The sequence below is a fragment of the Dothidotthia symphoricarpi genome (genome assembly GCF_010015815.1).
Source record: "Dothidotthia symphoricarpi CBS 119687 unplaced genomic scaffold P153scaffold_2, whole genome shotgun sequence".
NCBI lineage: Eukaryota > Fungi > Ascomycota > Dothideomycetes > Pleosporales > Dothidotthiaceae > Dothidotthia > Dothidotthia symphoricarpi.
Genome location: NW_022985009.1, coordinates 1,883,616 through 1,897,679, shown reverse-complemented (window position 1 = coordinate 1,897,679; position 14,064 = coordinate 1,883,616). Strand labels below are relative to the sequence as shown.

Here is a 14,064-nt window from a genome sequence, read left to right as displayed (position 1 = left end):
GATCAAAATCCAGCACATTGCGTTATCAAGAGCCAGGTCCAAATATGCGAATACCTACACATCTCGTACGCTCATGAGGATGAAAGCGAGATGGATTCTTGCGGGCAGAAACCCTCTGAGGTAGGTTCTTGGCTTCGAGTCGTTGACCGCCATTTGACATTGTTCCTCGATATAGCTGTCTAGTTTGATTATGGAGCTTTTTGCATTGCGCAGCCATCCTTTTCGCTCGATGTCTTCGATATGACATGTGAGGAGTTAGTCAAATCGGATTGGCTCACTTCTTCATTCTGCTCTCCTTCACTTCCGATGAGTTTACTGATCATAATGTTCTGTGCGCAGGTATGGTGGTTTACTGTGTAGGAGGGTATTGGTACAACCTCGTCACGACTGTGTATCGACTCGAGAACGGATGACTGCCAAAACACGAATCCGTTCAATACCTCATTAGAACGACTGCGTTAAGCTCTTCAACAATCACGCAGCCACATCATCCCGCCCTTTCCCCACCCCATATCCATAAACATGCAAATACACCACCTCCTCCCCCGTCTCAACATCCCCCGGCAACTTATACTCCAGCACCCTCACCTCCTCAAACCCCGCCTGTTCCATAAGCTTAAAAAACACCTCCTCACTAGAATGCCGCATCTTCATCGCTACCGCAACCACCACGCGCGTCGAAGCCTCCGCCAGCCTCCCCAGCGTACGTACAAGCGCCGGACTGCTGTCGGGGTTATACGTGCAATCGGCCGCGAGCACCAAATCGATAGACGGGGGCAGATAGCGCGGTAAGTCGGCGTCCCAGTCCAGGGTTGCGAAGGTGAGGGAAGATCCGTTCGCGGGTTTGGCGGCGCGGATGTTGCGCGAGACGATGTCGGTGGCTTCGGGGAGGTCGGTGAGCAGGATGTGGGCGTTTGGGAGGAGTTGGGCGAGGGAGATGCCGACTGTGCCGCAGCCGGTGCCTAGTTCGAGGATGTGGAGGGGTGGGGTGCGTGGTGGGGGGAGGAGGGATGCGATGTCGTAGATGTGGCAGGAGAGTGTTATGCCGGCGTCCCTGGGGGGTTGGTTAGTTAGTGGGGAGTTGGTGGTGGGAGGGAGGGGATGGGGCACCATATGTGGCGGGCGATGCTTTCCCCTGTTTCTTCCCAGATGTGGAGTTTCTGGTTAGAAGGGAGTGTGAAGCGGCGCTCTGCTAACTTCATGGCGGGGGTGGAGAGGGAGAATGGCGCGCTCCATGCTGAGACTATTCCGCGGGTGTGTTCGCCGGATAGGGCGGAGTATTCGTCGTGTGTGGATTTGGCGTCTGTTCCTACTTTCACGCGCAGTGAAGGTGGTGAGGATTTTGGCAGGGGGAGTGTGATGGCCAGGCTTCGCATGCCGCTTGTCCATTGGACTGTTTTCCATACTATGGTCTGTTCTTCATTTTGGCTGGAAAGGAGTTCTGCTGATAATTCGACATCGTATGGCAGGAATGAGTCGCCCAGGTCAGATGTGATTGTGATTAGACAGTGGATTTGGCGTCTTGAAGTACCCTTCTCTACGACGATGCGGGGAGTCTTGAGAAAGCGGATGTACCGCATTGAGTTTCCTGCAATACTTATTGGGGAAATGGGTTGGATGCTTTTTCTATGTTCCACGCCAATCAGATGCTGAGCGATGACGAAGTCCGAGTAACGCTAAGCATTTGTTCTCGTCTCGTCTCGTCTCGTCTCGGTCGGCGGTAGCGTGAGTGTGGGGATGGTTCGTCCGTGCCAGGCTGGGGGGAGCAGCAAGCGTCGAGCCGCATCTTCCTGCACGCACCCACTGCATCGCATCGCATAACCCGTGTCGCGCTTGGAGTGGATGGACGCACCGACACACGTACATGCACATGTCCACGTCGTAGAGCCGATGCGCTGTCGCATCTTCGCACCGCGCGCTTCGTAACCCTCATAACCCTACGTCACCAACCCCGTCTGTCGTCCGCCGTCGCACCACCAACACGCCCACCACGACGACACCCGCCGGCCAGCCATGTATCGGCGCGGCGACCCCCGCTGGAACCGCACGCTCCAGCACATCACCGACAACCTCGAGCACGCCAATGAGTCGGCCCAGGAAAACATCTACGGCTTCACCCAGTCGTACATCAGCCCGTGCTTCGCGTCCGTCACTCACTGCGTCAACGCCTGCACCGCGCCCTGCTTCCCCTCGCACAACGACCGGCGGCGACATCGCGGGCGTTCGCGGGGGCGCGCAGAGTCCAGCTTCGACTTCTACGACGACTGGGAGGAAGATGAGAATGACGGGCTGCTGGGGTGGGGGAACGACAACCTCGACCGCCTGCTGGGCGGAGGCGGAGGAGGAGGAGGAACCAACTACGGCGCAACCGCCCAGCCAGGCCGACAGAACGCAATGCTATACGGCCAGCGCAACCGCGACCCACGCTACAACACGCCGCGCCGCAAAAGCGCCCCCCACGACGCCGGCCCAGACCCAACCCTCATCCCCAGTTCGTCCTACTTCGGCTTCCTGGGCCGTCTGCCCTTCAAGATCGGCGGCAAAGGTCTGCGCTACAAGCCCTCTGCTGCCGACCTCGTCGACCACCCGGGCGCAACACGCCGCACCATCGAGGAGCAGCCGCTGATCGAGGACAGCGACGAGGACGCCCAGGACGGCAGCGAGTTCAAGGGCCACCAGCGCCAACGCAGCTGGACGCACACGTCGGGCCACACGACGGATTCTCTCAGCTCCCGCGGCGACATCTTCCCCAGTGAGGACGAGCTCGACGACGCCGTCCCGCTGGACGATGAATTTGCCATGGCGCTTGAGCGGCGCGCTACGGGGCCGTCTATGACAGACGAAAGTAGCTCCAGGAAAGACACGTCGGTGAAAAGTCTGGGTGGGAGGAGTAAACGGCCTGCGCGCTCCCGCACCACTTCGTCGCGACACACGCGCGCACGCCACGACGACGAGGATGGCGATGTCAGCCCCCTGCCGCTGCCCACCACCGATACAGAAGGCGAAGCAGAAATCGACACTCTGGTAACGGAAGAAGCGCGTCTCGCCGCGCACGAAGAATCCACAATCCACCGGAAACGCATCGACGCCCAACGGCTCGCTGTACAGCGCGGGCTGGGCTCGCTGAATCTGCCGCCGCAGAGTCGGAGTGGGAGTCGGAGTCCGGGGTCGACGCCGAGATCTGTGCGGTCGCCTATGCTGCGGTCGCCGGGGAGTGGGGCGCGGACGCCGAGTGGGGTGTCGGTGGGTGGGGGAGAGTCGGAGGGGGAGGGGGAAGGGGGTGTGAAGTTATGATTGGGAACTTGACTCGACTGTGATAATGGAGAGAGAGATGGGGGAAGAACACGTAGCGTAGCGTAGCACCCAACGACTCGACGACGACATGACGAAGAAGCAGATTCATACCGATTATCCATATACCATACTACGATATCTCATTACAACCCCCCAAAAGTCACCCTCCCCCCCGTAAACCCCCTGTAAATCTCATCCAGCACACCCCTCTTCCTCTTCCGGCCCTCCTCCCTCTGCTCCCGCTCACCCTCCTCCTCCGCATCCGCCATTGCATCCTCTTCCGTCCGCGGCTTCCACGCGCCAATACTCCCATCCGCATGCGCAGAGTACAATTCGACGTCATGCGCGCGCCACGCCAGCGCCGTGACGCGATCCCTCGCCCTGTCAAGTCCGGTAGATTGAGCGTGCGAAGGCGCAGGTGCAGGACGCCGTAAACGGCGCAGAAGTTTTGCGTCGAAGAGCTCGTAGGCTAGGATCTCGGTGCCGTTGGGATAGTACAGGATATCTGCTCCCGGGTGGAGGAAGCTAGCGGGGGGCAGGACGGGGATGCGAGGCGCGAGGCCGTTGTTTCTAATCGCAGGGCCGAAGTTAGCGAGGGTGTTTGCGCGGGATTCCGCGTTCCAGACGCGGATGCGCTGGTCGTGGCCACAAGTTACAATGTGTGCGGCGTCGTCGGTCCAAGTGATGCCATTCACGGGGCCTTTGTGTGCTAGTGCGGTGCGGGAGGATGTGCGTGTACCGCCGATAGAGTTTTCGAGGTCGAGGGTGCCGAGCTCGCTGATGCTGCGGCGGATGTCCCAGATGCGCACGCTGCCGTCTGAGGCGCCGCTTGCGAGGAGGTGGTCGCGCGTGGGGCTCCAGGCTGTGGAGAGGATGGCGCCTGTGTGGCCGGCGAGACTGTGTGTGCTGGCGCCCGAGCGTAGGTCGATGAGGCGGACGTTGGGGGACTGTGTGGCGCAGGCGACGAGCAGGTGGGAGGCGATGGGCGAGAGGGCGATGTTGTAGACGACGGCGTCGAGGTCGAAGGAGGCGGAGGGGGCGAGCGTTTCGCTGGAGTACAGCTTGACTGTGTGGTCGTACGAGGAGGTGAGGAAGGCGAGCGAGTCGAAGGGGTAGAAGCAGAGCTGTGTTATGCCTAGTTTGTGCTCTTCTGCTGTCTTGTTCACCGCGGATAAGGGCAGGTAGGTTTCTCCTGCCGAGGTTGCGCATGTTTGCGCCTCGAGGTCCCATATCGCGATTGATGAGTCGGCACCACCGGACAGCAGGTATCGACCCTCGAACTTGTCGATGGTGATGGCGTTCACGCCGGATACGTGTGCGGGGATGCGCTCGTGGGGACTGTCTTCGGAGGGGAGATGCTGACTGAAGTTCACGGCGGCCGGCTGCAGCGCGTAGATGAGGCGCGACGTGGTGGCGCGTCTGAGGACATTGTTGGAGGCGAGGCCGTAAGCGCGGTCGAGCAGCTGTTGGGTGGTCATATGTATGCGACTACATTCTTTGATGGTCGTGTTTGAGACTCAACGTGAAACATGACGTCGACGTCGACGTCGACGTCGATCTTGTTGGAGCTTATGTAAACATTCACTCTAACCATCCAAACATTTCTGCGCGCAACAACATCAACGCTAAACATGATCAAGCGGAGGAAATACTACGGAGGCTTCACACGCCCACCGACAGATTCGTCTGATGGCAACGACAGCACAGCCTCTCAGCGGGCTCCCAGGCGCCTCGCGAGCGTCTACGATGCCGTAGCAGGTGCCCGACACCAAAAGCCCTACACTAAAATCATATATTGACCGTGCAAAGGAAAGGTAACACAACGAGGTCTCGTGGACAAAGCGCCCTCCGTCAAAGACGCCAAGCAACCACTCCGCCCAGATGAAGTTCTCTTCAAGCAAAGCAACGCGCCAATCCGATACGAGGAGACGGACTACTACTACGCCCACACCCGGCTGCCACCCGATCAGAAACTGCCCAGTGGCGACTTGCTGAGCGCACTGCATGCCCATGTGTCGAAACTGTATGCCAGCACGGAAGAGCCCGGGAGTAAAAAAGCTTGGAAATGCATGGATGAGACTGCGCTGATTGCTTTGGGGATTCTGGTTGAAGAGACGGCGAGAGAGGTGTTGGGTGAGACGGGGGACTTGGCGTTTCTGGAGGGGGCTGATGAGGAGGAGGTGGAAGCACTTGCAGCGCGGGGTGAGATGGAAGGGGTGGAAGAGAAGGAAATGGAAAGGCCTGTGTCAAGGGGTGGGGGAACTGAAGAAGAGTCCGATTCGAGTGCATGGTCGTCATCCGATGATTCGACTGAGGAATCAGACTGAGTGTCGTACTGTGACTTGATGAAGCCAAAGCTCTCTCAATCTGTGCGCATATATCCCGGTGCTGCTGGACGACGTGGGTCGTGCCTGCCTTCCTGAGAGCTGATGTCTTGGCTCGCATTCACCAGGACGGCACACTCCCCAACAAACCTCCCCACCTCTCTCAACCACCACAACCTCCCACAAAACCACACACCACCACCTGCACAAAATGGTACACTCACCCTCCCCCTGCACCCCCTCACTAACACCCCCAGGCCCCAAAACCCACCCCCAACCCCCAAAAAGCCGCCCTAATCCTCTCCTACTTCCACAAAACCTCACACGCACACAGCATCAAAGTGTTGGAGAAGACGCTCCCGCAAATCGCGTCCATCAGCGGCATGCACGTGAAAGACTACCTCAGCGCGCTGGCCGACGACAACAAGATCCGCGTCGAGAAGATCGGGAGTGGGAACTGGTATTGGAGTTTTCCGGCGGATGAGAAGAAGAGTAAAGAGGGGGCGCTGCGGAAGGCGCGGGAGGAGTGGGGGAGGGCGGACGGTGTGGTGAGGGAGTTGGAGGGGAGGGTGCGGGAGGCGGGGAGGGCGAGGGAGGAGGGGGATGATGACGGTATGTTGTTTCTTGACGGCTTTGTGTGCGTTGCTGATGCGAAGTAGGTGACGATCGGCAGACGCTTATTGCGAGGCATGCAGAGCTGGGCAGGGAGCTGGAGGGGTTGCGCAAGGAGCTGGCGGCGTATAGCGAGCAGGATCCCGTCGAGATGGAGAGGAAGGCTACTGAGACGGGGAAGGCGCGGGCTGATGCGGACAAGTTCACGGATCAGATCTATGCTATGGAGGGATGGATTAAGGAGGCTGTTGGGGGGGATAAGGAGCAGATGCTCATCACGATGAAGATGCTGTATGAGGATGAGTTTGATGAGGAGGAGCAGGGCTTGCGCGAGCTGTGAGGTGGGTTCGGAAGTGCAGCTCGGAGATGATGTGGAGGGAGGGAGATGTCGAGCCATGATGTGGGCGTATAAGACGATCATTGCATGCATGTAGGAGAGCCAAAAGTTAGTGATTTCATACTGAACGGCCGAGTAAAGCTTTGATGTGGCCGTTGCTGTGCATCATCCATGTCTTCAAAGGTCGTCTCTTGCCCTGATCTCCTCACCTTGGACACATCGCTGCTCATTCTACTTTTATCATGAGGATAAGGTGTTGGTACCTCAGTCTCTCGTCGGCGTGTGCTTCACTGCAACGAAGCAGTTCAACGCGAGGCGACATGTAGTTCAACTACAAGCACATCAAACTCTGTTACAACCGCACAACAAGCCTTGACACACATTCAACTTCAGCATCCACACCCTAACATATGATAAAACTACCGCGTCGCCAACCCCTCATCCAACTTCTGCCCCGCACACTCAAGCAGCAAACGAGTCTGCACGCTCTTCGCGGCCCTCGCATAAGCAACGATATCCAGACCCTGACCCTTACCCTCGGCCCCGCCATCAAACACCTCGTAGCTGAACCAGCCGCGGAAGCCCGTCTTCAACACTGCAGCCGCGACGTCGGCGACAGGCAGATAGCCGCCGTTGTAGGGCAGGGGCCGGAAGTCGTGGCTCCATCGGCCGCGGGGGAGGAGGCCCGAGTCGTCTCTTTCTGCGGAGAAGGGCTGGGGCACTTTGTACGCGTCGCTGATTTGGAGGAGGTAGATTTTGTCTTTTGGGATGGTGGTGCTGAGCTGCTCGAGGCTTTGTGTGAAGCGCTTGGTTAGCTCGTCTTTGGATACATCTTCCAGGAGTCCCGACGCGGTTTTTGGGTCTGCCCACTCGCCGCCCGCGGTCTGGAAGGTGTCGAGACACAAGCCGATGTTGGGGCGATCAACCTCCTTGACGATGGTCCAGACGTCTTTCCAGTCGGGCGCGTGTGTCGACCAACACCAGTTCTCGTAGGCGAGCTTGAAGTTGTGTTCCTTGAGCAGGTCGCTCAGTTCTCGCAGATCAGGCACGATCCGGCTCTTGTCCAGCTTCTCAAGTGGTGTGTCGCTCGAGCCAACCTGCAGCATATCGGTCCCGCACGCCTGCATGATGCGTATCCAGCCGCGCGCACGCTCGAAGGCGTCTTTCCGGCCGTCGGAGCCCTCGGGCCAGCCTTCGAAGTTGGAGAAGGGCTGCAGCATCATGATGCCCAGACTGCGCTCGTCGCACTGCTTCTTGATGTCTGCCGCGACGGTGCACAGCTCGTCGTAGTTGTCCTCTTCGACGTCATGGCCGAGGAGGGTGGCGCCGTAGGACAGGATGTCTGGAAAGGAGAGCTCGATGGCAGAGAAACTGCCGACGTGGATGGCATGTAGGCGATCGAGGAGGGGTGGCGGGTCGGATGGGCTGCCGAGCGAACACGAGGCGTAGCTGATGGGGACGGCGGCGAGGGATGCGGGGTCGAGGGCGGCCATTGTAGGAGGACTGTCACGTGGCTATGTAAGTGGGCGGTGTTAGTTGGGGATGTTGTGAGCTCTGCAACGAGTGTCTATAAGTGCTGCCATGGAGCTTTTCGGATGGCATGGCTGTGACGTAGCTACTAAGTGGGGGAGCCATCGATGACCGCACACATTTGCGATGTGTTGCTCTGTGAGGCGTATACGGAGTCAATCAGGCCATAAGGTTCTAGTCGTGCTGTAGTGGCTTTGTATGTGTGTTGGCAGCATCATGTATACTCGTATTGGATGATAAATGGAGGGCCGATGAGTGGAAAGCGTGGACAGCAGAGAAAGAGGAAAAATATTTTGTGCCGCAAAAGAGCCAATCAGCCTGTGCTGACTCCGGCGGTCATTCTCATTCACACCACTTCGACTCATAAAAAGACTGCTCCTTCAGCCAGACACACAGAATCTATATTTACCATTCCTCCCCTGGCAACAGCAGCATAGCAAGAGCCATGTCGGTATGTACACCCCTCGACTATATCACGGCCCCCGCCAACACGGACACAGTTCTTCATCGAGAACAAGGCCGTGGGCGACCCCACCAGCTCTGAGGATTGGCGCATCCGCGGCTTCAACCCGCTCACGCCGCCGGACCTCCTGCAGAGCGAGATCCCCCAGACGCCCAAGTCGCGGCAGACGGTGCTCGACGGGCGCAACGAGAGCGTGGCCGTGGTGCAGGGCAAAGATGCAAACGGGCGGCTGCTCGTCGTCATCGGGCCCTGCTCCATCCACGACCCGGCCGCCGCCCTCGAGTACTGCGACCGCCTGGTCAAGCTGAAGGAGAAGTACCGCGACGACCTGCTCATCGTCATGCGCTCCTACCTCGAGAAGCCGCGCACGACTGTCGGCTGGAAGGGCCTGATCAACGACCCGGACATCGACAACTCGTTCAAGATCAACAAGGGCCTGCGCATCTCGCGCCAGCTGTTCGTCGACCTGACCGAGAAGGGCATGCCGCTCGCCAGCGAGATGCTCGACACAATCTCCCCCCAGTTCCTCGCCGACATGCTCAGCGTCGGCGCAATCGGCGCCCGCACAACAGAGTCGCAGCTGCACCGCGAGCTGGCCTCTGGCCTGTCGTTCCCCGTGGGCTTCAAGAACGGCACAGACGGCACGCTGGACGTGGCCGTCGACGCCATCGGCTCGGTCAAGCACCCGCACCACTTCCTGTCCATCACCAAGCCCGGCGTCGTCGCCATCGTCGGCACCACGGGCAACGACGACTGCTTCGTTATCCTACGCGGCGGGAAGAAGGGCACAAACTTCGACGCCAAGAGCGTCAAGGAGTCGCGCGAGAAGCTCAGCGCAAAGGGCCTCAACGCCCGTCTCATGATCGACTGCAGCCACGGCAACTCGGAGAAGGACCACAACAACCAGCCCAAGGTCGTCCATGCGCTGGCCGAGCAGATCGCCGCGGGCGAGACGGGCATCATGGGCGTCATGATTGAGAGCAACATCAATGAGGGTAAATTCATACTCTCGCACGATAAACTACAACAACGGCTAACACGCTTCACAGGCAACCAAAAAGTCCCCAAGGAAGGCAGAGAAGGCCTCAAGTACGGCGTCAGCATCACCGACGCGTGCATCAACTGGGCCGACACGGAGAAGGTGCTCGAGGAGCTGGCTACTGCTGTTGCGACGAGGAGGTCTCTCTCCGGTCAGAACGGTACTAGCTAGATACTTTCCTCTCCCCCTCCTTCTTCTTCTCTTCCTTTTTTGTTCTTGTCCGACGGCATTCATGATTTCCACGACTTTGGGTAGCGAATGGGGGGGCTGGGCTGGGCTGGGCTGGTGGGGCGGACAGGCGTTTTTCTGGGGAGCATCTTCAACACAAAAGTGCGTGAGCATGGTTAAGGCAAAGCCTCCGCGGGAGAGCGTGAGGGTCAGCACAAAAAGTTTTCAACCCCATCGAAACATTCACGAAAAGTAATGGTTTATCAAACATTCACCATCACTCGTGAAATGTGGCTGCGATGCGATAAGACGATCCCGTGTATTCATTCGTAGAGTAACTGACTGATAGAACTTTTCACATATCCGTATACATCATGACATGACATGACATGATTACGTGCTCCAACGCACTTCACACTACCCTACCCTACCCTACAACCCTACAACCAATGGAGACGACCGAAAGAAAAACAGAAAAAAAGGGTATACCAAAATACAAGATCATGAAAAAAGCGGCCGTTAATCAAAAGACCACCCCATGGAAAGAAAAGAAGGAAAAAGGCCGTGAGATGTAAACAAGGTACGTCGCGTCGTAAGCAAAGCGAAGAAAAGCGATCCAAACGTATTCCAACATGTGCGCAAGAGAGTGTAACACATCGTCTGAGTAATGCCACCCCATTCATAAAACATGATACGCAAGTTCGACAACGAAACAGCGAATATGTGAGTATTAGATCAAGGCATCCAGAACGAGAGCAAGAACCCGCCGACAAGCCGAGCCGTATACTGGCCCTGGTTAGCAGGCGAAATGCTAACCACGCGCCGTTGCTGGAGGTAATCCGCTGTACATCATTAGCTTCACCATCCACTTACAGGTCAGCCAAGGGGACAAAAAACTCACAATTCTCCTTAACCAGCTGCGCAACCTGGCGCACAAAACTAACGCTTGTCGCATCACCAAACCCCACCTCCTGGTCCCACGCGTGGTCCGGGTTGACCAGGGGGTTACACTTGCGGTTGTATTTCCAGCGGAAGATCTGCTGGATGAAGTGGATGCGGGTATCGATTTCGCGGCACGCGACGTCGGCCTGTTCCTGCGCGGCGCGGGGGTCGAGGCCCTCTGTTGCGGACCGCGTTGCCATGACGAGGTGCACGGTTTTCTGCTGGTCTTCGAGCGCCATGCACATTCCTACGACGGCGAGGAAGGCGGCGAGCCACTTGTCGCAGCCTTTGGACGACTTGAACATTTGCTGGAGCCGGTTGAGGAGACTGTTTTGGATTGAGCGTTGCAGCCGCGAGAAGAAGTATTTGAGCTGTCGGTTCGTCATGCGGGGTGAGGTGTAGTTTTGGACGTAGGAGTTGCCGCCGCCATAGGAATGCATGCGCGATAGGGTTGAGACTTTGGTCTCTTCGGCGATGGTCAGGGTGTGGGACATTATGAAGGTGACGACAATAAGGCGGTACACATCGCGGAATAAGTTGGCCTGGAAGCAGTTAGTATGACACTCTATGCGAATTCGACTCGTCAAAGCACATACCTCGTCGTCGCTCTTCGGCTTGACCCTTGTCATCAGCTTGAAGAGCCTTTGTTGGAAATCGTTATCATCCTCCATCCAACAAATCTCACCAAATGCATCAAGGTGGTGTTCAACAATCTCGTTGATGTATCTTTCGTACCGCTTCTCATCGCTGTGGTTGATCAACACCATACCTAATGCTGGGCTCTGCTTCTCGATCGCAATTCTCTCATGTGTAACCGGGTCCGTCCTGTACTGTATCTGTACCAACAATGCGTTTCCTCTAGGAACAAACTCGTATACCTTGACTGGAAATCTAGGCATGTGATGCTGACCACAGGTCATCATGACCGTCATCTCGACGTTGCCCCATTGTTGAATGTGCTGAGTAACAAACGTCTCGAGGTGTTTGTTCTCATGCATCTGCGTGACGAGAATAGGAAGGAACGAGTCTGATAAATCAATGAGTTTGATACGCGAGCACCCCAAACCACAATCGGCGTTCGGACGCTGGGAGCGCTTCAAGCATCGTTCGCATGTATCACCCGGTCCACATTTATCCCTCTGCAGCACACAGTGCCAACACGCTACTATCTTCCGCATGTCATGTGCTGCTTTGGCTACTGTAGGTTCCAGATGTGTTCCAAGTGTTCTGCCGCCAGACTTGTTCAGCTGCCTTGTCCCATTTCTAGAAGACTCGGGTTCTGGAGACGCATCGAATGTCGTTTCCGGGATGCTTCCTTGGGCTGGAAAGTTGACTTGTAACGAATTTTCTGACTGGAGCGCTGAATAGTTTGGTTGCTGTATCGAGAATTGTGTGATCATGACACCAGGGTCCGAGTGCTGGTAGGATGAAACCCTGCCATCTGAACTACTGGGACTAGGTGCTGAAGCTTGCGGGCTCAGAGCTTGTTGAAGCGGAGAGTGCGGGTATTGATCAATTGATGATGTGCCTGGTGACGAAGGAGGGAGCTGATATCCCGTGATGTAGTTTTCCGTAAACAGAGTTGACGATGCGTTGAAGTTCACAAAATTCTGAGCATCCGGAGTAGGTGAGGCTCCAGTGATGCGCATCTCGACTGGACTCTGAGCTTGCATCTGAGGATAAGGAACAGGAACGAGCGGATATTGCACATAAGGTTGCGTTGCCATGGAGAATATATTGTCCAACGGGGGCGCCATAGGTTCGCTGGGTGACACTAGATAAGAAGGGTCCGTAGAGTTCATCGTCCAGGAGTCTACATCGTGTAGGAACTCGGAATAGTTCACATGATCAGTGGATGGATCAAAGACAACATGACCCGACCGCGGTACCATTGATGACCTTGAAGGCCCTTGACCAGTCCAGGGACCACGTCGAGGCGGTTGGGTAGTATAGCTTTGATCAAAAAAGTTATGTGGTGGTTGTATCGCGAGCATATGGTGTTGGTGTTGTTGCTGTTGCTGTTGCTGCAGCTGCAGTTGTAGCTGATGTTGCTGTTGCTGCTCTTGATAGGCTTGCATATTGAACTGTTGCTGGTACTGTTGAGCTTCAGCCATAGTAGCATTGAACGCTGCTTGGATTGCTTCGATATGTCAGCGGAGGCACCTGATCTTTTCAAGATACATACCTTGGTCACTGATAGTACCTTGAGGAGTCAAGAACATGCCCGTGTCCATCACCGGGATGGCATCCTGTGGGGCTTGGGTCGACATTGTATTTCCACTTTGGTAGTAGCTGCGTAAGGTTGAGTCGAGCATTTCAACCTCGAATGAGTCGGGGTCCGGTGTCCTCACAGACGTTGGGGAATTCGAGAGGCTGCCATGGTCTTCCCAAAACATGTGCTCGGGCAGCTGATCTTGAGGTAGTTCCGGTTGCTGCGAGGGATTGCGACTCAATGGCGGCGTGGTGAAAAGTGGACCGGGTGATAGCCCAGTATGGTTGAGCAAGGAGTCAGTTGGTGTCTTCGGCCGTAGGACGTCATATTGGCCATATCCAAACGCACGTGGATCGAAGAATTGTGGTTGTTCCTGAAACTGGTATTGCTGAGAGAAAGTGGACATGATGCACAGGCGGGCCGCTGTGGGCGGCCAAACTGGATTAGAAGAATTTCAGAAACTGCGCACGCGATGGCCTGAGATGCCCGACACTCGATCCTCGGGCTGGTGGCCTTAACGACGAAAGGCTGACGATGTGTACTCGCCCAACGTGGGCCTCACGAACGCGCAACAAGCAAAAATACACGGAACGGTCCTGCCAACGGAAAGAAGATGTGCAACACGGCTCGAGGAAAGGCGTGTAAGAAGGATCAGAGCCAGGGCGGCTGAGAGGAGAGATGTTCAGATGGCAATACCCTGCCCTGCCCCACGAGGACCGGTGAGCAGAACCCGTACATGCAGCTATCGGTTCTAGCGAAATGCACACCACCCGAGTTGCACCCACCCGCAACACACGCTCGCGCTGCGAATCATCGATAGATTCCACATTGGAGAACCATGATGTACCTCACCCGCGCGGGCCGAAAAGCGCTCGTTCTCGATTCAGTCTTGGATGTGCTGTAGGGTGGTTTCTAGAGCGTCAATGATTGGGTTGCTCCGATGCCTCAGGTGTCAAGGCGTTTAGAGGACGCACTGCGCCCCATTGCCCAGGCAAGGTTTCATCAAATGGCCGTGTTTGCGAAACGACTCACGAGTCGCACAACTGTTCAATGCGGGCCAGCTGATTTTTCTTGCGGCTCTGCTGCATATTGTCAGGATTGATGGACGCACAAACCCATAGAGAGATGACATGTGTCGAAAAT

At 56.6% G+C, this 14,064-nt stretch overlaps 7 protein-coding genes across 7 annotated transcripts; 3 read left to right on the top strand and 4 right to left on the bottom strand.

The window, feature by feature from the left end:
* Positions 1-474: 474 nt before the first annotated feature.
* On the bottom strand, positions 475-1,580 carry P153DRAFT_281314 (S-adenosyl-L-methionine-dependent methyltransferase; the record flags this gene model as incomplete). Its single annotated transcript, XM_033663136.1, has 2 exons — positions 475-1,054; positions 1,111-1,580. 2 exons carry the CDS (start codon positions 1,578-1,580, stop codon positions 475-477), a joined length of 1,050 nt encoding a protein of 349 aa, XP_033528727.1.
* Positions 1,581-1,803: 223 nt separating this feature from the next.
* Positions 1,804-3,355, top strand: P153DRAFT_420054 (uncharacterized protein; the record flags this gene model as incomplete). The annotated part of the gene is made up of 2 exons (XM_033672221.1): positions 1,804-3,243; positions 3,326-3,355. Exons 1-2 carry the CDS (start codon positions 2,014-2,016, stop codon positions 3,353-3,355), a joined length of 1,260 nt encoding a protein of 419 aa, XP_033528726.1. The 5' UTR covers positions 1,804-2,013.
* An 82-nt stretch (positions 3,356-3,437) lies between these two features.
* Positions 3,438-4,772, bottom strand: P153DRAFT_420053 (WD40 repeat-like protein; the record flags this gene model as incomplete). The annotated part of the gene is made up of 1 exon (XM_033672220.1): positions 3,438-4,772. One exon carries the CDS (start codon positions 4,770-4,772, stop codon positions 3,438-3,440), a length of 1,335 nt encoding a protein of 444 aa, XP_033528725.1.
* Positions 4,773-4,925: 153 nt separating this feature from the next.
* On the top strand, positions 4,926-5,621 carry P153DRAFT_280419 (uncharacterized protein; the record flags this gene model as incomplete). The annotated part of the gene is made up of 2 exons (XM_033663074.1): positions 4,926-5,052; positions 5,104-5,621. 2 exons carry the CDS (start codon positions 4,926-4,928, stop codon positions 5,619-5,621), a joined length of 645 nt encoding a protein of 214 aa, XP_033528724.1.
* Positions 5,622-6,661: 1,040 nt separating this feature from the next.
* Positions 6,662-8,361, bottom strand: P153DRAFT_363312 (xylose isomerase-like protein). The gene has a single exon (XM_033667343.1). The coding sequence runs from the start codon at positions 8,058-8,060 to the stop codon at positions 6,987-6,989; it is 1,074 nt and encodes a 357-aa protein (XP_033528723.1). The 5' UTR covers positions 8,061-8,361; the 3' UTR covers positions 6,662-6,986.
* A 181-nt stretch (positions 8,362-8,542) lies between these two features.
* P153DRAFT_381515 (phospho-2-dehydro-3-deoxyheptonate aldolase) lies at positions 8,543-9,770 on the top strand (the record flags this gene model as incomplete). Its single annotated transcript, XM_033670050.1, has 3 exons — positions 8,543-8,548; positions 8,598-9,555; positions 9,610-9,770. 3 exons carry the CDS (start codon positions 8,543-8,545, stop codon positions 9,768-9,770), a joined length of 1,125 nt encoding a protein of 374 aa, XP_033528722.1.
* Positions 9,771-10,136: 366 nt separating this feature from the next.
* Positions 10,137-13,503, bottom strand: P153DRAFT_110128 (uncharacterized protein). Its single transcript, XM_033661898.1, has 4 exons — positions 12,895-13,503; positions 11,306-12,849; positions 10,669-11,251; positions 10,137-10,609 (listed from the first exon to the last, which is right to left on the bottom strand). The coding sequence occupies exons 1-4, from the start codon at positions 13,325-13,327 to the stop codon at positions 10,503-10,505; spliced, it is 2,667 nt and encodes an 888-aa protein (XP_033528721.1). The 5' UTR covers positions 13,328-13,503; the 3' UTR covers positions 10,137-10,502.
* Positions 13,504-14,064: the final 561 nt, after the last annotated feature.